The 23943-nt window shown below is 48.9% G+C and overlaps 1 protein-coding gene across 6 annotated transcripts in view; it reads right to left on the bottom strand.

Annotated features, from left to right (window-relative positions):
• sema5ba (sema domain, seven thrombospondin repeats (type 1 and type 1-like), transmembrane domain (TM) and short cytoplasmic domain, (semaphorin) 5Ba) overlaps positions 1-23943 on the bottom strand; it is a 300621-nt gene that overhangs the window by 139951 nt on the left and 136727 nt on the right. For all 6 annotated transcript variants that reach the window (XM_067987078.1, XM_067987075.1, XM_067987080.1 and 3 more), the window contains 2 exons: positions 22193-22292; positions 19218-19263 (listed from right to left, as the gene is read on the bottom strand). In XM_067987078.1, coding sequence (XP_067843179.1) covers positions 19218-19263; positions 22193-22292 — 146 coding nt within the window. The remainder of the gene's footprint in view (positions 1-19217; positions 19264-22192; positions 22293-23943) is intronic.

The raw sequence follows: 23943 nt of genomic DNA, 5'->3' as shown, positions 1-23943 counted from the left end.
GATGAAGAGAGAGGCGAGAGGAGGGGAGAGGGGAGATGAAGAGAGGGGAGTGAGGAGAGGAGAGGGGAGGGAGGAGAGGAGAGAGGAGGGGATGGGTGAGGGGAGAGGAGGGGGAGTAAAGGAGAGGAGGGGGAGGAGAGAGGAGGGGAGATGAGGAGAGGGGAGTGAGGAGAGGAGAGGAGAGGGGAGAGGATGGGCGAGGGGAGAGGAGGGGGAGGGGAGAGGGGAGAGGAAAGGAGAGGAGGGGGAGGGGAGAGGGGGAGGAGAGAGGGGGAGGGGAGAGGGGGAGGAGAGAGGGGGAGGAGGGGAGGGGAGAGGAGAGGGGAGATGAGGAGAAAGGGGAGAGGAGAGAGGAGAGGAAGGGGAGAGGGGAGGAAGGGGAGGGAAGAGGGGAGAGGAGAGGGGAGATGAGGGGAGAGGGGAGGGGGATGAAGAGAGAGGTGAGAGGAGGGGGAGGGGAGAGCAGAGAGGAGAGGGGAGATTTAATTCCAATTAAAGAACTTCACTTGTACTCAACATTCGACAAGGAGACTCAGTGAGGAGGATGTGTAGCTTACTAGGTGTGAACATTACAAACAGCGATGAATAAAGTAATGCTTTAAAAGTCTTGATAATCAACAAATCAGCAGAGAGAAACCATTTTCATTCGTGTATAAACATTACGCCTGCCCAATTGCTAACATGAATCGTTTCAGTGAAGTTGGGCATATTCCATCATGGGACAGTGCATTAACCCCTCACCCACTTGATGCTAAAAGCGGTCGCTAATTTTTCTTTTGTTTGGGCCTTCTCTCCCGAACACGCCAACTCACGTTCCAGCATGCCCCTGTCCAAATGGCCAGGCGTCATCCCACGAGGGGTCTGCAGGTTACTCGACCTTGAGGGTCACCGGAGCAGAGCCCAACAACCTCCTCACCCGAAATGCATCTTCCGACAAGGATTACTGGATAGCGATCAGGAGCGGGAACCCTGGATGATTTTTCCCCTTCCGTTGTCCTGGAGTTGCTGAGGCCCATTACTGTGCAGCCCCCTCCCTCCTACTCCAGCTAAAGAAACAAAACAGTTCGCGAAGACAATGCCCAGTCAACTCATAGAGTCATAGAGTTATACGGCACGGATAGAGGCCCTTCGGCCCATCGTGTCCGCGCCGCCTCTTTGAAAGAGCTATCTTACTACTGAAAGAACCCATGAGACTTGTTCTGATCACAAGATAATTAATCATCATACGGCACAGGAGGAGGCCATTCGGCCCATCGTGCCCGTGCCGCCTCTTTGAAAGAGCTATCCAATTAGTCTCACTCCCCCCGATCTTTCCCACAGCCCTGCAAATTCTTCCTTTTCAATATTTATCCAATTCCCTCTTGAAAGTTACTATTGAATCTGCTTCCACCACCCTTTCAGGCCGTGCAGTCCAGATCATTACAACTCGCTGCGTAAAAAGATTTCCCGTCATCTCGTCTCTGGTTCTTTTGTCAAGAACCTTAAATCTGAGTCCTCTGGTTACCGACCCACCACCTTATTTGCTCTATCAAAACCCGTCATAATTTTGAACACCTCAATTAAATCTCCCCTTAACCATCTCTGCTCTCAGGAGAACAATGCCAGCTTCTATAGTCTCTCCATGTAACTGAAGTCCCTCATCCCTGGTACCATTCTGGCAAATCTAATCTACACCATCTCTAAGGCCTTCACATCTTTCTTAAAGTGCAGTGCCCAGAACTGGAAACAAAACTCCAGTTGTGGCCAAACCAGTGTTTTATAAAGGTTCATCATGACTTCCATACTTTTGTATTGTATGCCTCTATTTAAAAAGCCCAGGATCCCGTATACTTTCTTAACCGTTTTCTCAACCTGCCCTGCCACCTTCAAAGATTTGTGCACATATACCCCCAGATCTCTCTGTGCCTGTACTCCTTTTAGAGTTGTGCCCTCTAGTTTATATTGCCTCTCCTCATTCTTCCTACCGAAATGTATCACTTCGCATTTTTCTGCGCAAAATTTCACCCGCCCATGCCACCAGCCTGTCTATGTCCTCTTGAAGTCTATCACTATCCTCCTCACTGTTTCCTACCCTTCCAAGTTTTGTGTCATCTGCAAATTTTGAAATTGTACCCTGTACACCCAAGTCCAAGTCATTAATATATCTCAAAAAAAGCAGTGATCCCAGCACCGACCCCTGGGGAACACCACTGTACACCTCCCTCCAGTCCGAAAAACAACCGTTCACCACTACTCTCTGCTTCCTGTCACTCAGCCAATTCTGTATCCATGTTGCTACTGCCCCCTTTTATTCCATGGGCCGCAATCTTGATGATAAGCCTACCGTGCGGCACTTTATCAAACCTTAATAAAGGTTTAGTATTTGTTCTTAAATGATTCCAAGGTTTTCGCCTCCACTCCTCTAGCCTTGAGTCCAGTCCATGTGCTGATCACTGTGCGTGTGGAGAAGGACTTCTTAAATTCAATCCTAAATTTGCCAATTTGCTATTTTGACCCTGCAGCTCCTTGCCCTACTCTCGCAATTGAATTCAAAGTAAGTTAACGGGTTGAAGGGACCTGCCCAAAATGTCGACTCAACCTTCTTCTCTTTTTGAAGGCTGGCAGAACAGCTATGTATTTCCATTCTTATTTCCGTGTTTCCAGCATTGGCCAGGGCTTCTTCTTTTAAAATGCCCGAACCCGGGAAACAGCAATGAGCAGGTGGTCGATTAACAAGAGACCAGAAATGGCGGGCAATTGGTTCGCACTGAACAATGTTTGGGCTTTCTCTAATCATTTGTTCGCCAGGTTTTTTCTTTTGTGTCAGAAGACACGTACGGACAAAGGGAATTCAGAGTGGACAAAAGAAAACCCAGACTAAATGAAGCCATTGAGCCGGGGGAGCAGAGGTTAGACTTGTTGAAGGTGCTGAACTAGCCGCAGCAGCCAAACACTGCAACCGGGGTGGGGGGGGGGGATCTGGGTCAGGTCAACCAGTGAATGGGTTGCCCGGGGTATTGCAACGTCGGCTGGAATTTTTTTTAAAAAGGCTAAACGTTTTGTTTCTGGTTTCCCCTGACGACATCGTTCGGACTCAAAACACGAAAAGCACGAGCACCTCATACTCTTTCTACATTATAGCACCGTCTCCAGTGGACACCAGAAACCCGACACACAAGGAAAAGAAAGAACTTGCATTCATACAGCGCCTTTCATGACCTCAGGACGTCCCAAAGTGCTTTACAGCCAATGAAGTACTTTTTTTGAAGTGTGGTCACTGTTGGAATGGAGGGAAACATGGCAATGTGCGCACAGCAAGATCCCACAGGGATAACGTCTAGAAAATCTGTTGTTTTTGTGATGTTGGTTGAGGGATAAATATTGGCAAGGAGAGCTCCCCCGAAATAGTGCCATGGGGATCTTCTACGTCCACCTGAGGAGGCAGATGGGGCCTCGGTTTAACGTCTCATCCGAAAGGCGGCACCTCCGACAATGACGCACTCCCTCAGCACTGGCACTGGAGCGTTGAGATTTTGTGCTCAAGTCTCTGGAGTGGGACTTGATCTCAGGATCCTCTGCCTCAGAGGCGAGAACTACCCACTGAATCAAGGCCATTGTAACGCAGCAGCAAGGTGCCACAAACAGCAATGAGATAACTGACCAGTTAATCTGTCGTGAGTGGTAGTGGTTGAGGGAGGAATGTTTGGCCAGGACACCTGGGGAGAACAACCTTGCTCTTCCTCCCATATTGGCACGGGATCTTTTATGTCCACCTGAACGAGTGGGCGGGGCCTCGGTTTAACCTGAAAGACGGCGCTCCCTCAGGGCAGGGATAGGGTTGCAGGTGAACCAACCAATAGCGTCCACCCAAAACTCGGCGATGATACTAATGGTTCATCCTTCGAGCTCTACCCACTGCTCTGGCCGATGTCCCCAGGCCTGCTACTGTTCAACGCGGAGACCCGAGGGCGGAGATATGCAGGCGTGAGGGGGGAGGGGGGAGGGGAGGGAGAGCGGGAAACGGGGAGGGAGGGGGAGAGGAGGGAGTGTGGAGGGGTGTGGGGAGAGGGGGAAGGGGAGAGCGGGGGGGGGGAGGGGGAGCAGGGGGGAGTGGGCAGTTCCCTGCATTCAGAAAGCTTTCGATCAAGCAGCGAGTTCAAAGGCTCACAATTTCGGAGACTAGTTCCCTGCTGGTCGGCTCATTAATGTTTGGGGATGCAGGTGATAGCACCATTTGCTGGTCGATGCCCTCTTAAGCTAAAAGTACTTAAAGTGGTTTTATCTAGATGACAGCAGTGTGTCAAAAAAAAAATTGGTTATCCATCGCACTGATTTGGGGGCAAGAAAGATCCTCGTGCAATACATAACCAGGGGCTGCAGCTTGGACACCCAGGCATCGAAAAAAGGGAGAGGGTACAGGCTGTCATCAGGGGATTTAACTTTGAAGTAGGAATCACATACTTCTCTTGTAGCCTGAAGGCAGGCCTCATTGAACTTGGCTGGCCTTCTGTTGCTGGTGCCAGTTAACATCCACATAAATCATCCAGTTACGTCCGCACATCGTACAGACACGGTGTGGGCTTCATTTCACCAGGCCCGAGACACACCGGAACTGATCGCAGGGTGACTCGGGCTGTGAGAGTGAGAGAGTGAGAGAGAGAGAGAGAGAGAGTGAGAGAGATAGAGAGAGAGAGAGAGAGTGAGAGAGAGATAGAGAGTGTGTGTGTGTGTGCATGCGAGAGAGAGAGAGTGAGAGAAAGGGTATGTGTGTGAGTGTGTGCGAGAGAGTGTGTGTACAAGGAATGTGTGAGAGAGTGTGTGTGTCTGAGAGTGTGTGTGTGTTAGAGAAAGTGTGCGAGTGTGAGAGCGTATGTGTAAGCGTGTGTGTGAGAGTGTGTGTATGAGTGTGTATACAAGAGTGTGTGAGAGTGTGTGTATGAGTGTGTGTACAAGAGTGTGTGAGAGTGTGTGTAAGTGTGAGTGTGTGTGTGAGAGAGTGTATGCGTATGAGTATGTGTATCAGAGAGAGTGCATGAGAGTGTGAGTGGGTGTGTGTGAGAGCGTGTGTGTAAGAGTATGTGAGTGTGTGTGAGAGCATGTGTGTATGAGAGAGAATATGTGAGTGTGTGTGAGTGTGTGGGTGTGAGTGTGTAAGAGAGTGTGAGAGTGTGTGTATGAGAGTGTGTGAGTGTAAGAGTGTATGCGTATGAGTGTGTGTATGAGAGTGCGTGAGAGTGTATGAGAGCATTGTGTTAGTGGGTGTGTGTGAGAGCATGTGTGTGAGAGTGTGTATGAACGAGAGCATGTGAGTGCGTGTGGGTGTGAGTGTGTGTGTGAGAGTGTGGGGTGTGAGAGTCTGTGAGAGTGTGTGTGAGTATGTGTGTAAGACTGAGAGAGTGTGTGTGTGTGAGTGTGTATGAGAGAGAGTATGTGAGTGCGTGTGAGAGAGTGTGGGGTGTGAGAGTCTGTGAGAGTGTGTGTGAGAGCGTGTGTGTGTGTGTGAGAGAGTGTGTGAGTGAGAGAGTGTGTACGTGTGTGTGCGAGTGAGTGTGTGGGCTATAAATTGGGCCGCGTAGCGTCCATTTTGTAGGTGCTATGCAGCCTCCTAAGGAATCAAAATGGCATCCGGAATGCGCACGCACATTTCTAGCGTGACGTGCGCCGGACGCCATCTAGGTAAAGGCGTTTACGCAGGCGCAGATAACGAATGCTGGCAGCATGTAAAGTAGGGAGAATATGCGGTCGGTCAGTTTGCAACGCTGATTTAAAGGGTTAGATGCGATTTTGGGAACTCCACGCTCCAGTCTTAACCTCGCACAGCTGAACGGGTCTTAAACAGCATGGAGGTCCCCCACCAGCGCTATTTAAAGGGATCATGCAGGATTTACAGGTTAGTTGCTGGATTATTGCTTCTGGCTATTTGTATCTGTTTTTGGAGGTCTCCTTTACTTGAATACTAGGACTAGGGGACATAGCCTAAAAATTAGAGCCAGGACTTGCAGGAGTGAAGTTAGGAAACGCTTCTACACACAAAGGGTGGTAGAAGTTTGGAACGCTCTACTGCAAACGGCAGGTGATGCTAGCTCAATTGTTCATTTTAAACCTGAGATTGATAGATTTTTGTTAACCGAAGGTATTATGGGATATGGGGTTAAAGCAGGAAATGGAGTTAGATCACAGATCAACCATGATCTCATTGAATGGGGGAACAGGTTCGAGGGGCTAAATGGCCTACTCCTGTTCCTATATTCCTATAATAAAGTTTCAATACTCTACAGGGAGTGGGCTGGCTAGCTGACAGGCAACAGCAAGGGCACTGGCAGAGTGGCAGGGTTTGACAGGAATGCTGTCATCCTGAGAGAGGACAGTAGGTTCATGTTCCATGGAGCCACTGCCACTTGCTGCCTCCTGTTATGCGCCACCTTCTCCTGCAAGAAAGCGGGACGTGTGTCGGTGAGTGTCCTGCAGGATGTTTGGGTGATGTTGAATAGCTGCCAGTGTGTGTGTGACCTGTGTGTTGTGGGTGTGCGGTTTGCAACAGTGGTAATGTGTGAGGGTGAGAGGAAGCATCTGATTGGAAGAGTTGAGTACTGATGGAAAGAGTTTGTTGGTAGGTGGGCGATGGGGAGGTGTAGTGGGTGGAGCAGTGGATGCGGCTAGTGGTGTAGTTAGTAGGAGACGCCACTTGACAGTTGACCTCGCTCACCTTGACCACTCGTGTCAAAGTATTGAACTTCTTCCTGCACTGCATCCATGTTCGTGGTGCTATGCGCCTGGCATTGACTTCGTCCTCCACTGTCTGGAGGGCCTCTTGCCCCCCTGCTGATATAGGATGCCCCTCCTTCTGCCCACCCCTTGCACCAAGGCCTCTTGTGCATCAGCCGAGAACCCTGGTGCACGCTCTCTCGCAGGCCCGGTACAAACTCAGATCGGCAGATTGGTGAGGTCTGGGATGCTGATTGGCGGATGTGAGATTTAGTAGTGCGCAACCTTTATTCAATGTTTTAACATAACTCAACAGTTTGTAAACATAGGGACGGGTCCTGCATCTGTGTTTTAAGTGTGCGATGTCCGATCTCCGTCCAGACTCCGTGCGGACCTGTATCTGATATTTTGCACATAAGAGGTGCAGGCTGTCTTTAAGAGGTGCGGGGTGCCTTTAAGAGGTGCGGGGTGCCTTTAAGTGGTGCTAGCCACTCGCAATATCTGGGCCCCCAGCCGGTGAGCAGCCACTCAACAGCGCAGCCAGGCCTGGCCGCTCGCAGCGATCGGGTAAATCACCAGGCAGCACGAATGTTATGTGCCGCCTGCATCTCAGCGACTGGGCGCGGGTTAATCGCGCACCGCGACCCCTTCCCCACCCCCGAGCCCGGTTTTGGGGGCTATCCTCTGTGTGTCTGATAACGCTCCTGTGAAGCACCTTGGGACGTTTTTACTATGTTAACGCAAGTAGTTGTTGTGTGAGAGAGAGAGAGAGAGAGAACGTGATAGAGAGAGAGAGAGAGAGAGACCGCAACCCACCCAAGCTTCTCCAATCAGAAACAGGACCTCCCACAAAACTGCAAACAAACTATCCCCAGGCATCTCTTTTTCTTCTTGGGAAAAAAAAACCCCACCCTGACTGAGCTTCCGTGGGACGGACGCCTGCCCTCTTTATTTCTCATTCTCCGGCTGAATCCTCTATTGACGAGTGAAAGGCGGCCTCCCTCAGCCTCGGCTATGTGTGACGGGACTTACAATCCAGGCCGCCCATTGTCCCAGCCGACTGACGCCTCGCCCTGCGGGCTTAAACTCTTTGCAGACAGGGCCTGGCGAAAGCTACTTAATGTCCGATTTTAAAAATCCGAGGGAACAGAACGCGGGGGGGGGGGGGGGAAATGGGCAGTCAGTGGTGGAATGTGGGAAAGCTCAAACAGCTCCCAGCCGGAGAGGATGGGACGGCAACCAGGGTGTTCAATCAAGGTTTAATGGGGGAATTGAGGGGGTGGGTGGGAGCGGAAAAAGAGAAGTGGGGATAAGGCAGACATTTACTCCTGCAGTGACTGGAAACCCGATGGACAGGGGGGGGGGGGTGCTACTGCATGGAAGAAGCATAATTTCTCCTGCTGCCCAGTAATGTCAGGCTGGTTTTATATATAAAAAAAACATTGCAAGCTTTCCTTCAAGAGAAATTTCCCTCTGATTTTCTGTCTTCCTCTCCTGACTCGTGTCGGCGGCGAGGGGGGGGGGGGTGCGGGGATGTTTCCACCAGCACCTCGCCCACTCTTCGCGCGTCAGCTTAGTCGATGGACGTCGGAAGGCTATTCGACCACGGGGGGCATTGCGGCCGAGCGTTATTATGTCTTGCTCTTCCCCCCCCCCCCCACTCCCACTCCCACTCCCCCCCCCCCTCCGGCTCTCCCCCGCTGGCCACACAGCAGGAGCCAACTGACTTAACTACCCAGCAGCCCAGGAAACCGTGTCGATTTTTTTTCAGCTCCTGGTCCAGGGGTCCTGAGACGAACAGCAGCATCCCTGTCATCAGCCCAGCCGACTCAGCAGAGAGCAGGAGTCGAGCCTGACTCAATACCACAGCAGGCAGCACATCCATCTGCCGCACCGTCGGCCCACGATCTCAGGGAGTGGTTTCTGACTCACTCCAACTTGCCCCCGAGTCAGAAAGGTCATGGGGGTTCAAGTCCCACTCCAGAGACTTGAGCACAGCATCCAGGCTGACACTCCCAGTGCAGTACTGAGGGATGAGACGTTAAACCAAGGCCCTGCCTGCCCTCTCAGGTGGGCGTAAAAGATCCCATGGCACCATTTCGAAGAAGAGCAGGGGAATTCTCCCCCGTGTCCCGGCCAATATTCATCCCTCGACCAACATCACTGAAAAACAGATGATCTGGTCATTTTCACATTGTGGGGCCTTGCTGTGCGCAAATTGACTTCAACACTTCAAAAAAGTACTTCTTTGGATGTAAAGCACTTTGGAACATCCTGAGGTTGTGAAAGGCGCTATATAAATGCAAATTCTTTCTTTCTCTCAGTGCCCATGCAATGAATCGCAATCCAATTTAGTCCAGCTTCAACTTTGCAGCAGTCAAGGGAATCAATCAGAAGGCCGGCGGCTGCCCCCCCGCCCCCCGATTCCCACGACAGTGAGGCCAATTAACATTGTCTGCGCAGAGAGCCGTGGGATATCGAGCAGTCGCGTACGGCAACGGTCACAAGGCTGGTGTCCGAGTCCCCAGGGGTACATGGCGAGGGGTGATGGGGGATCGAGGGGAAGCAGGCGGGGTGGGGAGATCAACGGACCGCTCGGTGTCTGCGCCAGCCTCAATTTGCTTGCTAGTCCCCGAGAGTCCGCAGAGGTTGACTGGAAGGGCTGTGAGACGTGGGGGGAGGGGAGAGAGAGAGAGAGAGAGAGAATAGAGGGCAGCGTTCTTGTTGTGAAAGAAACCTCCCACCCAACATTGGTCACACTAAGAGGCTTTTATTGTGCTGTTTCCCTCTCTACCCACCCCCCCCCCACCTTTTGTTTTCGTAAGAGTGTCAGCGGTGAGTGACCTGCTTTGAGATCTGAATGATTGATTTCTTTAAGCCACGCCACCCCAGACCTCCTGGTCCCGGCCTCTTGAGGCAGGAACATGTTTGAAGTCGATCGCTGGGAAGCGGCTGTATTTCATCACAAGTCCTGTCAGGACCTGCCTGGCCTCAGCTCATGCCTTGCCTCCCGACACCTGGCTCCAAATCAATGCGCAAAGCCAAGCCGGCTTGCCCGAAATCTCTCCCAAAGGCCTCAGATTCAGATACGGCCTTTGCGTGTGAAGGTGGAACATATTCCCTCCCCTCCCCCTCATTCTTTGCAACAACAACAACTACTTGCATTTATATAGCGCCTTTAATGTCGTAAAGCGCCCCCAGGTGCTTCACAGGTGTGTAATCAGACAAAGTTTGACACCGAGCCAAAGAAGCAGATATCAGGACAGGTGACCAAACGCTTGTTCAAAGAGGTAGGTCTTAAGGAGCGTCTTAAAGGAGGTAGAGAGGGCGGAGAAGTTTAGGGAGGGAATTCCAGAGCTTAGGGCCCAGGCGGCTGAAGGCACGGCCGCCAATGATGGGGCGAAGAAAGTGTGGGGGGGGGGGGGGATGCTCAAGAGGCCAGAATTGGAGGAGCGCAGAGATCTCGGAGGATTCTAGGGCTGGAGGGGGTTACTGAGATAGGGAGGGGGCGAGGCCATGGAGGGATTTGAACACAGCAGCTGGCCGCCAGCCTGGTTGTAATTTGAGCTGATGCCGACACCATGTATCGCAAACAGAACGCAGCGAGGTGCTACACCACGCGGTTCGTCAGGAAGCTCGCTCTGCTCTGACCTTGCATCTCTCAAGTTCTTTTCTCCCGTTTCTCTCCTTGGCGGAGCAGGCCCGAGGGGCCGATTGGCCTACTCCTGCTCCTATTTCTTATGTTATGTTCTATGCTCTAAGGGTGGTGGATGGGGTAAAGTTCCACAGATGCAAGCCACCCTCTGATTGCTCATCCAAGCGGCCACTCTTCACGCATGTACTTAAACAGGCTATTCTCCCACGGAGGGTATCACAGCTGAGCTAAATCCCGTCGTCCATCGATGTCCACTTCTAGTTGGGGGGTCACCAGGAGCAGGAACACGGGATGATTTTTGGTTTCTCTTCCTCTATCGCCCAACTCCCTAGCTTGAGACCATTGGATGAGGTAAGAGATTCTACTTACGAAACTTTACCCCAACAGAGACCTTGCATTTATATAGTGCATTTCACAACCTCTGGACGTCCCAAAGCACTTTACAGCCAACAAAGTACTTTTGAAGTGTAGTCACCGTTATAATGCAGGGAAATGCAGCAGCCAATTTGCGCACAGCAAGATCCCACAAACAGCAATGTGATAATCTGTTTTTAGTGGTGTTGGTTGAGGGATAAATATTGACCAGGACATGAGGGAGGACTCCCCTGCCCTTCTTCAAAATAGTGCCTTGGGATCTCTTACGCCCATCTGAGTGGGCAGATGGGGCCTCGGTTTCATAGAATCATAGAATGGTTACAGCACAGAAGGAGGCCATTCAGTCCGTCGAGTCTGTGCCGGCTCTCTGCAAGAACAATCCAGCTAGTCCCACTCCCCCGCCCTTTCCCCAGAGCCAAATTTTTTCTTTTTGCAAATTTTTTTTTGTTTGTCATCTCATGTGAAAGACGGCACCTCCGACAGTGCAGCACTCCCTCAGTACTGGCACTGGGAGTGTCGGCCTAGATTAGGTGCTTAAGTCTCTGGTCTGGGACTTGAACCCACGACCTGTTTGACAAAAACACCCAACCGGGTAACAAAGAGTCTGCTCGCTTTCCAATTGGCGGTGCACTGCGAGGATGGGTGACCAATGGTGGGAGTGTGGTGGGGGCAGGGCAGTTGGAGGCAGGAGGTCACCTGATGAAACCTTCAGGACCCTGTCCAACCAGAGCTGGCAACCCCAGGAGAGTTGCCCAGTGGTTATGGTACTGGACTAATAACCTAGCGGTCATGAGTTCAAATCCCACGATAGCAAGTTGGGAAAATGTATTCAATAAATCCTCACACACTAGAAAATGACCATGAAAGCTGTTGTTAAAACCTCACTGGTTCATTTATATCATTAACGGTCTGGCCTCCATTGACTGGAATTTATAAGTGAGCAGGTGCTGCTATATGTAAATTTATTTGAAACCCGTATAAATATAAATCAGATTCATTCTCAATTCAATCTTGTATTTTAATGAACCCAGAAACAAGCTCAGTGCAAGAGCAATACAGTCCGGAGTGTCACAGACCAGGTCCTGATGGGTGGGAACCATAATGCAAAACTTGCCTTAATTCACCACTAATTGGAAATTAGAGGGGCCGCAGTCTCCCACAAGGTATCAGACAGCTGTTGCGGGAAATGGGAAAATGCAACTCTGGTGAACTAAGAGGTTTTGCTCTTTCAAGGTTGCAACTGATGCATACTATCGGGGCTATAATAAAAACAGAAAGTGCTGGAAATACTCAGCAAGTCAGGCAGCATCTGTGCAGAGTTAACGTTTCAGGTCGTGACCCTTCGTGTTATTGGGGCAATACATTCTCGGGGTGTGGGCGTCGTGAGCAAGGCCGGCATTTATTGCCCCGTCCCTAGTTGCCTTTGAGAAGGTGGTGGTGGGCCTTCTTCTGGAACAGCTGCATTCCGTGTGGTGAAGGTTCTCCCACAGCGCTGTTGAACAGGGAGTTCCAGGATTCTGACCCGACGGTCAAACAGAAAAGGGCTGAATGATCCAAATTAATTGTTCTTGACGACGCCAGGAGAACGCTGATCTTCTTTAACATCCACCCAAATCAGCTGGAGGACCAGTCAGGGCCTCAAGGTCTCGTCTGAAGGGCGGTCCCCGCTGAAAATGCAGCCTTCCCGCCGTACTGCACCAAAGTATCAGCCTGGATGCGATTGGGGTTTGGACCCACAATCTTCTGACTCAGAGGCAAGAGTGCTACCAACTGAGCCAAGCCGACCACCTAACGAATTCAGGGGTGGGGGGATGGAAATAAAAGAGAAAACAATAGCATCCTAGCTGCAGGACGTCCTGTGCTCCCAACTCCGACATCGCAACCCATTTATTGCTCTTTCACCCAAGTAACGCTGGCTCTCAACTGCTCTACGGCAAAGAGAAGACAGAAATACTGAAGGCAAACTGTATTAAAGAACAGTTGATGTCTTGGAAATGGTTGAAGGCAGTAATTGAATCCTGAGGTTCTACTGAATCTGACGAACAGGGAGATCAAAGCCCAACTGGTTTTATACAGACACCAGAAACGCTCGATTGAATTACTGCCTTGTAGGTCTCTGACAGCCATTTAGTACTCCGTCACTTAATACTTTCAGTCACATTACAAAGACATGGAGATACTGGTGCAGGGTGTGAGATTTTACTGAAGATACTGTTTTTGTCTGCTCCCCACCCACCCCCAAAATTGGGGAGATACAGAGAAACGATTTCCTCTGGTGGGGGACTCAAGAACAAGGGGGACATAATCTTAAAATCAGAGCTGGCTCATTCAGGAGGGAAATCAGGAAGCACTTCTTCACACAAATGGTATCTGGAATTCTCTCCCCCGTAAGGCTGTGGATGCTAGGGGACAATTGGAGCTTTCAAGACTGAGGTCGATAGATTTTTGTTGGGTAAGGGGATCAAGGGATTATGGAGCTAAGGCGGGTAGATGGAGTTGAGGTACAGATCAGCCACGATCTAACTGAATGTCGGAGTAGGCTCGAAGGGCGAAATGGCCTCCTCCTGTTCCTATAAGAACATAAGAAATAGGAGCAGGAGTAGGCCAATCGGCCCCTCGAGCCTGCTCTGCCATTCAATAAGATCATGGCTGATCTGAAATTGGCTATGTTCCTAAGTGTACTGCCCCATAGCAGTAGAGACTGGGAAGGCTCCAGCTTCATTGCCCAGTCTGTGCTGAGTTAAGCAGGAAGTTGGAAAGGCATCTACAATCAGACTCAGACCTGGGAGGGGATCTCCCCCCACTCCCCCCCCAACTTTCCAAAAGAAGAAAATCAGCTAGGCTTCTCACTGCTGGGCAATGGATGAGAATCAGGATAGGGCCGTGCTGCCCCCCCACCCCCACCATGGGTAAAATATCCTGCTGATGCTCACTGTCCAAGTCCATACATGAAGATTGGCCGTTTGAGCAAGGTAATGAGGGGGCGCAACCGCGTCTGTGGAATTGTATCTCAGCAAGAGATCACCACCTTCAGGGAGGGAAGGGAGAAAAAGATCAAAAGCATAAGGCTTTCGGAAGGAAATATAGGGAGGAAAGAGAGAGACAGGTGGAAAGAGAGAAAAAGAGACATGGAGAGAGAGAGATAGACGTGCACACAAAGAAAGAGTTACACACAGAGTCAGAGCGACAGAGACAAGAGATAGAGAGAGGGAAAGCAGACACATTTGGACAATTACACACATGGAGAGATATTCTAAAAAAAAAACTGTCCCTCTCCCAGCAAAGGCACAAGAAAGCTTACTTTGGTCATCGTGTGTGTGATTGAATTGGGTCTGTTTACATTAATGCATGAAATACTGTTTGCATTTTATAACCAAACCACTTCAGTGTAAACAGTCCTGGGTCAGCGCTGGGAGTGGAGGTCAGTACTTGCGGTTTGAAGCACGAAGGGAATAAAACAGTTTTCCCTGCAGACAATATTACTTTATTCCTTGTCTCCCTATCAATCAATGGCTAGAAGCCTCTGCAGAAGAGCATTTTTTTTTTTGCAGAACGGGTACACAATTTACAATCGGGGTTCGTAAGCGAGGAATTGGAACAATGGTGGAAAGTTTCAAAGACTGACAAATAGCTCCATAAGGACGGGTTTTGTTTCTAGGATTACCTTATGAGGGTATATAGAAATAATGGAGTAAGTAAATCCGGACTAACACTGTCACTGGCAACAGGGCGAAAGGGTAAGGGGTTGCGATGGGCAAGTTAAGGACAGGCGCAGGAAGCTGTAGGCCCATTTTCCCGGTGCCAACCTCGCACCGTACCGGCCTAATTATACACGCGAGAGGAGATCCTGGTCCGAAACGGGCCTGCCAGCAGAAACTTGCCGTCAACCCAAGAGGAAGCAGGTCAGTGGGGCACGGGATAACGCTCCAAGCGGCTCTCTCGTCGCTGCCACACGCCAGTGGCGAAGAACGCCTTTCATTTTCTGATGCTGCTTTGCAAGTTGGGGTTGCCGACCCTCCAAGATTGCCCTAGAGACACCAGGAATTAAAGATGAATTTCCTGGGCTCTGCTGCAAGCAACATCCGGGAGGAGAATCACAGGGGCTTTCAAAAAAAATTTGCGTGTTTTTTTTTTACTTTCTTGGAACACTTTTGTGTTGTTACTTGTTTATTGTAACTTGTTTGTATAACTTGTTTATTAGTTATAAAAATATTGAAGATGGGGGGTCGGGGGGGGGGGGAAAGGCCAGACTGTTGGGAGGCAGGAGGCCATGTGATGAAACCTTCAGGGATACGTCCAAACAGAGTTGGCGACTCTAAATGCATGCCTAGATGGCCAGCAGAATCAGCTCTTCTGGTGTCCTGCTATTTTAGTGAGCTGTATGTGGATGAAAGTTTGACACTTTGTCACTATTATTTGGCTTTCTTTTTTAAAACTAGATTGTCAGAACAATATGAGTTGTTTGGAATAATGTAAGGAATCTTACAACACCAGGTTATACTGCAACTGTTGGACTATAACCTGGTGTTGTAAGATTCCTTACATTTGTCCACCCCAGTCCATCACTGGCATCTCCACATCTTGTTTGGAATACACAGAGGTGTTTTTCCGACCAACAGAAGATGCCTTATTAACATAAAATCAGAACGTCTAGCCTACAGCTTGAAAAGAAAATAACCTTAGCAGGCGCACCAAAAAAACGACAGTCAGGCATTTCATTCTGGATTCTGATATGCACCCTCGGGGAGCAATTAAACTCTGACTTACTTCACCCTGCACCGTTCCCTCACTTAAGAGGCACAGAAGGTGCAAAAAAGATTTACTAGGATGATACCAGAACTCAGAGTTATACCTATCAGGAAAGACTGCACAGGCTGGGGCCACACGGAGTCTGAACGGAGATCAGACATCGCACATGTAAAATACAGATGCAGGTCCTGTCCCTATGTTTACAAACTATTGAGTTATGTTAAAACATTGAATAAAGGTCGCAACCGCAAAATGTTTGGACCTTGCATTCCCAGTGGGAAGCTTGTAATTTCCCGCGCCGATGATAAACTCGGAAATAAAGCCGGGTTGCGGTCGCGACCCAAAAACAACTATTTTCAACTCCCACCCGCCCCCAACCCACCTGTTCTTGGGGTTTAAAATCACCCCCCGCGTGTCAGAGGGTGATGGTTCTCAAAAGGAAGGAAAATTAAATTGTCATTTTTTTTTATTTGTTCATGTGATGTGGGCGTCGCTGGCGAGGCCGGCATTTATTGCCCATCCCTAATTGCCCTCGAGAAAGGTGGTGGTGAGCCGCCTTCTTGAACCGCTGCAGTCCGTGTGGTGACGGTTCTCCCACAGTGCTGTTAGGAAGGGAGTTCCGGGATTTTGACCCAGCGACAATGAAGGAACGGCGATATATTTCCAAGTCAGGATGGTGTGTGACTTGGAGGGGAACGTGCAGGTGGTGTTGTTCCCATGTGCCTGCTGCCCTTGTCCTTCTAGGAGGTAGAGGTTGTGGGTTTGGGAGGTGCTGTTGAAGAAGCCTTGGCGAGTTGCTGCAGAGCATCCTGTGGATGGTACACACTGCAGCCACAGTGCGCCGGTGGTGAAGGGAGTGAATGTTTAGGGAGGTGGATGCGGTGCCAATCAAGCGGGCTGCTTTGTCCTGGATGTAGAAGCGTTTCCTAACTTCACTCCAGCAAGTCCTGACTCTAAATGTCAGGCTATGTCCCCTTGTCCTACTATTCAGGTATTGGAGACCTCCAAAAACACGTACAAATGCATCAGCAGCCAGAAGCAATAATCCAGCAACTAACCTGTAAACCCTGCACGGTCCCTTTAAATAGCACTGTTGGGGGTCCTCTAGGCCGTCTGAGACATGTTTAGCTTGTCGTGGTTAAGACAGTATATTGGCTGGAGCATTGAGTGCCAAAATGGTATCTATCCCTTTAAATCAGCGTTGCACACTAATCTAATACATATTCTCCCTACTTTACATGCTGCAGGCGTTCGTTATCTGCGCCTGCGTGAACCCCTTTACCAAGATGGCATCCGGCGCACATCACGCTAGACGTGTGCGTGTGCATTCCGGACGCCATTTTGGGACCTCAGGTGGCCACGTAGCACCTGAAAAACGGGCCCTACATGAATTTCTAGCCCAATGTTTCCAGTTGTGGGGGAGACCAAAACCAGAGGTCATAAATATAAAATAGTCGCTAATAAATCCAATAGGGAATTCAGGAGAAACTTCTTTACCGAGAGAGTGGTGAGAATGTGGAACTACCTACCACAAGGAGTCATATAGGCGAATAGCATAAATGCATTTAAGGGGATACTAGATAAACACATAAGGGAGAAAGGAATAGAAGGTTATGCTGATAGGGTGAGATGAAGCGGGGTGGGAGAAGGCTCGTGTAGAACATAAGCACTTGGTCCGAGTGGCCTGTTTCTGTGCTGTACATTCTATGTAAACATTTAAACTCTGAGGCTTTGCTTACTAAATTATTGGAGCTCGTGGTCTTAAAGGGACACAGCTCCACCTCAGCAACGGAATAATACGTTGTGGGTTGCATATTATAATACTCCTGGCCTCATAAAATAGCCCGTCATCCAAATTACAGTGAGAAACCTCATGGCAGCTCCACTATTCTAGGTATAAAAGTCTAGCAGGCTGCACTCACACACCAGACGTCACACTTCTTTAAAAAACACATCAATCTTTTTTTTTTAAAAAAAAAAGGAAAGCCAAGGCATTTAAGTCCTGGTCGTTCTGACCTGGAGCAACAGCTGAACATCACAACCCGCTCCGAGCACAGGGTTACCCGTGAGTGAGCAACGCCCAGATGAGGTGCCAGCTCATAACTTTAGTTATTTGATGGCCTGCCACCACCTTCTAAAGAAGAAGGTCTACCACCATCTTCTCAGTGAACTAGGGACGGGCAATGAATGCAGCCTTGCCAGCATCACCCACACCACATCCAGAGAACAAATGACTTTCTCTTTAACGTCTTGGCCCAGGCGGTTGGCCGGATAGCTTGCCCAAGTGACCGCACTCCACGTGTGGGTCTGGAGAGTAGATGTCATGGGGAACATGTTGGGTTGTGGCTTCACGGGCGTCAGGCACCTTTCGGTACTTCAAGCAGATGGCCCATATCAGGGCAAGTCGCTCGTTGAAGCAAGTGATTTATTACTGCTGAGCATTCTCACTGCCACTGGGACACTGTATCCTAATACTGTGGTGCTGAGATAAGCAAATCCCGCTACACCTAGCACATCTAGAAAGTTGGCAAGATGTGGCACGGCTTGTCCATATGCGCTCTTCCATATGTGAGCACTGGCAAGCTACCAACAGCCTGATTCTAACCTCATACCCTCATCTGGCAACCTCACATCAGTATTTCCAGCAAGAGATAACGATCGCAAGCAGGAACCTTGGCTGACTATTCCCTTTCTTAACTCAGCACAGATCAAACCTGCGACCTTCCTGGATTGCACCTTTGCGCCACTGGGGAGCTTGGCAATATTTTATTTTTCAAATTGACCTGTTTTCTCCCCGGTATTGTCAGAAGAAGCTATTTTTGAGGATCACTTATTATTCGATTCTACATTGAGTCTAAGGCCACAGTAACCATTTTTGTTCCTGTTTTCTCCCTTCATCTTCTGAAGGTTGCTGGGACACGGTTGCCCAGGTGGCTTGCCCATGTGACCGTCCTTCTTGTGCGTGTCCGGAGAGTCGACACTGTGGGGAACACAAAGGGCTGCACCCAATCTCTTCACACCTGTGAACTCTCCGGTAGGCGTGACTGGAAAGTAGTTGGGGAGGGAGCGCTGGTTGACTTCTTCCCCCAACCCCCAACCCCACGACGCTGAGACCAACAGTACATCAACAATCTGGATTTATATATTTACACCTTCAACGCCCCAAGGCACTTCACAGGGGCAAAATTCTAAAAATGGACGCCAAGCCAAAGGAGGTGACATTAGTAGGGATGACCAAAAGCTTGGTCGAAGAGGTGGGTTTTAAAGAGGGGAGGAGGAGGAGAGGGAGGTGGAGAAGCAACAGGGTTTAGGGAGGGACTTGCAGAGCGAGGGGGCCTAGGTGACTGAAAGAATGGCCACCAGTGGTGGGGACAAAGGAGGCGGGACACACAAGAGGCCGAAGTCTGAGGAATGGAGAAGGTTAAGACAATTGCCTTCCTGACAACAAACTCAACCGAGTCGAAAGATCAAACCTGACCTCTTCTTCATCTATATGGTTCAGTACCAGTGGTGACAGGTTTTTATTAAAAAAAAGATAAAAAGTTACGTTGCTGAAAAATACCAAGTGAAAACATTCCAATAATACCTTTACTTCAACTATTTTGGTTAGGCCAAAAATTAAAGCACTTGGCCCCGCTTATATATTGGAATTGTTAAGCTCACGTGCCTAAGCATACAGCTCGTTGTGCTATGGGGCTGGTTGAGCTAACATACCTTGAATTGCGATGGATTTCAGAATGACTGTAGAGCTTACCTGTATAAGAGAGACATTGTCCAGAGTGAGGCGAAAGAGGTAGTTTCTGTAAAAGGACAGTCACGTATGAACACTTTAATACCGAAAATCAAACAGTACTCCCCCCGCTCCCACCTCCGGTTATCTGTTGATTACAGGTTTCTGAGCATTCAACTGGAAAAACATTCCGCAACCAATACGGGTAAGCCCGGTTCTTACTAATGGGAAAATCTGAACATGTGTCAAGAGGCTGTTTGAAATGCAACATCCCAGGTATGTATTGCACACAGGAAAATGAGTGTGACCTGTGCAAGAGAGATCCCAGGCAACACAAAAAAAAACAAAGCGAAGAGAGAGAAAAGAAAGGAGGGGAAAATAAAAAAACAAGAAAATAGCACGTAAGCAAAAGAGCGTGAGGGAAATGGAACAAGAGTGTACAAAGAAAAAGAATCATGGAAAGGTTACAGCACGGAAGGAGGCCATTCGGCCCATCGAGTCCGCGCCGGCTCTATGCAAGAGCAATCCAGCTAGTCCCACTCCCCAGCCTTATCCCCGTAGCCCTGCAAATTATTTCCTTTCAAGTCCTTATCCAGTTCCCTTTTGAAGGCCATGATTGAATCTGCCTCCATCAGCCCCTCGGGCAGTGCATTCCAGATCCTAACCACTCGCTGCTGTGTAAAAAAAGTCTTTCCTCAGAAAGAAAGAGCACAAGAGGGAAAGAACAAGAGAACCACTGACAGAAGTGAATGTGTCAATGGAGAGTAGGAGGTTAAGGAGTGATCTTATAGAAGTCTATAAAATAATGAGGGGCATAGATAAGGTAGATAGTCAAAATCAGTTCCCAAAGGTAGGGGAGTCTATAACGAGGGGGCATAGATTTAAGGTGAGAGGGGAGAGATACAAAAGGGTCCAGAGGGGCAATTTTTTCACTCAAAGGGTGGTGAGTGTCTGGAACGAGCTGCCAGAGGCAGTAGTAGAGGCGGGTACAATTTTGTCTTTTAAAAAGCATTTGGACAGTTACATGGGTAAGATGGGTATAGAGGGATATGGGCCAAGTGCAGGCAATTGGGACTAAGTGGTATAAACTGGGCGACATGGACATGTTGGGCCGAAGGGCCTGTTTCCATGTTATAAACTTCTATGATTCTATAATGAGATACAAATAGAGAGCATGAGAATGAAAGGGGGGAGGGAAAAGAGAGGAGAGATAAAAAGAGAAGCGAGAATAAAAGAGAGAAAAAGGAGAGAAAGAGAGGAGAGTAAAAGAGAAACAAGAGTGTAGAAAGAGAGCAACAGAGAGAGAGAGCTAGGGAGAAAGAGAGACAGAAAGAAAGGGAGATAAAAAGAAAAGGGAGAAGGTAAGAAGGAAATAAAGAATAAAAGAGATCAAAACAGTAAACTAACTTGTCAGAAAACGGGGACAGGCATGTTAAAACTACACCAGTTAAACTGGGTCATCTGATAATAAGCCTCCCAGGAATCTCATGCTTTGTGCACAGCTGCACAAAAATAAAACAATCAGAAAACTGGCGTCACCATCTGATTGATAGTCAATCTGATGACTAGATTTACATGCAACTGGCAGGTTATGCTGTTACAGCACTCACAGAAAAAAATACCAAATCACGTTATCTGGAAGAGGGTTCTTAACAAAGGGGAAACAGATTGTGGAAAGGGTATTTTTCATTCAAACACCTTCCCCGTTGTCCACTTTTTTTTTTACAACCCGTTAAATTTCTCATACAGACAGAATCTTGTATAGAACCTTGGTTAGACCATACTTAGAATACTGTGAACAGTTCTGGTCTCCATATTATAAAAAGGATATAGAGGCACCGCAGAAGGTGCAAAGAAAGATTGAGAAAAACGATGCCAGAACTGAGAAGTTATACCTACCAGGAAAGATTGAACAGGCTGGGGCTCTTTTCCCTAGAAAAGAGAAGGCTGAGGGGTGACCTGATAGAGGTCTTTAAGATTATGAAAGGGTTTGATAGGGTGGATGTAGAGAAAATGTTTCCAGTTGCGGGGGAGACCAAAACTAGAGGCCATAAATATAAGATAGTTATCGCCGGGGGAGGTGGGGAGGGGAGGTAGAGATCGGATCGCATGGGGGGGTCGGCAGATCGCGGGGGGGGGGGGTGGGGGGGGTAGTGGAGAGATCAGATCGCAGCGGGAGAGATCACGGAGGTGGGGGGTGGGGAGTTCGAGGGGGTCTGAAGATCACGGCAGGTTTGCTTGCGGGTCCTGGGGGGAAGCATTCCTGCTCCTCCTGGCCCACAAGCAGTGCTGGAAAAGCACTTACCAGCTGGATTCTGCAGTTCTCGCCTCCCTTTGGCTGCCGGACATCCCGAGTTCTGGGAAACCCGTGCTGGAGGCGTTAAATCCAAATGGCTGACAAAATCTGAGGCCCGGAGCCTCATTGACATATTATAGTTACCGACCCGCCTCTCGAGAGCCGGTTACTCACCCGCCCTGGTTAAACCAGAAGTCAGCATGTTAGCGGCGGGTTGGGGGTCGGGTATCCCATTTTTAACAATTTACACTCCCCCCCCCCCCCAACCCTCTCCTACCCGTCCTGGGGGCAGGGGGGATAAAATGAGCCCCGTTAACTCTGTTTCTCTCTCCACGGGTGCAGCCTGACCTGCCGAGTGTTTCCTGTATTTTCTGTTTTTATTATAGGTTTAAAAAGATAGTATGTACTGGGAAGGGAAGCTTGAAGTGGGGGGGGGGTGGAATAAGAAATTCTACGGCTTACAGGTCCTGGCAAATAATGAGTTAAGAGTAGGAGATGGTGCAATAAGGCTTGATTGCAACACAGGGAGGAGAAAGAGTGGAAAGGACAGTGTAATTGGAACTTAGAAGAAAGCAAAGCTCAGCAGAGCAATGACCAGGGTAGCACATCGATAAAATAAAGACATGAAATATTGGGAGAGAGGTTGGGGAGGGGTGCAAATGATGTTATATAATACCGTATAATGGATATTGTTGTATGTTACCTGGCTCCAATGATCAGTTGATTCCTGTTGAGATCAATTGCCAGTTGGGAGTAGTCGTACACTCCTGGGAAGCTAAAATTCGACACCCAGGGCCTCAAATCTGCCGAGAGAGAGAGAGAGAGAGTCAGGTATGTTATTGAAATGCAAATTGAACAGCAGCAAATTGGTCCAGCCCATTGCACGAGCTAAGTCTGGCAAATGGTTTTGCACCACAATCATGCAACAGGGCAAATTCTGCCACCATTTAAATTCTCACTGCATATCCGTTTGTGAAGGTGTGAAGCATAACGAGAGGGGGAGAAATACACACAATTACATTTTCGTTCAACTTTAAAGGTCCTCTCTGCATTTGGCATTTCTGCTTTGCAAGACAAGTACTCGTGACTGTAAATATTCCAAGAGCCTGTTATTACCAAGACAACACACTATCTTTTTGGAGGTGTCATAAAGGCATCATCCTTATGATAAAAGTGATACTTTTTTTTTTAAAACATTGCATCCCTGTTCCCAACTCCCCCACCTCTCCCCCTCCAACCCTCTGCTAAAGAAACTGCCAATCTGGAGCAAGGCTTTTTTTTTATTATTCATTCTGGGGATGTGGGCATCGCTGGCATTCATTGCCCATCCCTAGTTGCTCCTGAGCAGTTTTGATACAACTGAGTGTGGGACAGGAGTCACGTACATGCCAGTCCGCGTAAGGACGGCAAGTGTCCTTCCCCAATGGACATTAGTGAGCCAATTGGGTTTCTACGGTTTTACTGATAGCAGACTTGTAAAAAAACTGGATTCAAATTCTCAAACTGCGATGGTGGGATTTGAACTCACGTTCTCATGAATTATTATTCCAGGCCTCTGGATTACTATTCCAGCAACGTAGCCACTACTTTACCGTACACCCACGTTCTATGTTGCCCTCCAGTACCTTATCCAAGTGACCATTTGTCACATAGGTGCCTGACCATAAGTTGTCAGCGGGACATTCAGCTGTGGGGCCATCACACTCGAACCCTATCTAATTCTCACCTAAACCTCGTGTTTGCACATTTTCAACGGGAGTCACCAAAAAGCGGCTGAGGCTCAGGGTCAATTGAAAATTTCAAAAACTCGATGTGAAACTGAGATTGATAAATTTTTCTTAGGTATTAAGGGACATGGAACCGAGGCGGATAAATGGGTTTGAGTTACAGATCAGCCATGATCTAACTGAATGGGGGAACAGGCTGGAGGCGCTGAATGGCCTACTCCTGTTCGTATGAGGAAAGAAAGAACTTGCATTTATATAGCACCTTATCACATCATCAGGAAACCCCCCAATTTGACAGTAAATGGATGGTAATGAATAGTTTGCGGTCCATTAATTGATTTATCCCCACCTATTGCTCAAACCTGGCGTCCGATTGATGATTTAGCTCGACTGTATCAGCCTCCTCGGAAGGCAAGGCTCTCATTTAAGAACTTTCAGAAGAAACTTCGGAGCAATTTTGTTTTATTTGCTCTCAGTCACATTTTATTCCTTTCATAGAATGGTTGCAGCACAGAAGGAGGCCATTCGGCCCATCGAGTCCGTGCTGGCGCTCTGCAAGAGCTATCCAGCTAGTCCCACTCCCCCGTAGCTCTGCAAACGTTTTCCCTTCAAGTACTTATCCAATTCCCGTTTGAGAGCCATGATTGAACCTGCCTCCACCACCCCCTCAGGCAGTGTATCCCAGATCATAACCACTCACTGCGTAAAAAAGTTTTTCCTCATGTCG

This window comes from Heptranchias perlo, chromosome 7 (genome assembly GCF_035084215.1).
Source record: "Heptranchias perlo isolate sHepPer1 chromosome 7, sHepPer1.hap1, whole genome shotgun sequence".
Classification (NCBI taxonomy): Eukaryota; Metazoa; Chordata; class Chondrichthyes; order Hexanchiformes; family Hexanchidae; genus Heptranchias; species Heptranchias perlo.
This window is presented reverse-complemented; position numbering and strand designations above follow the sequence as displayed.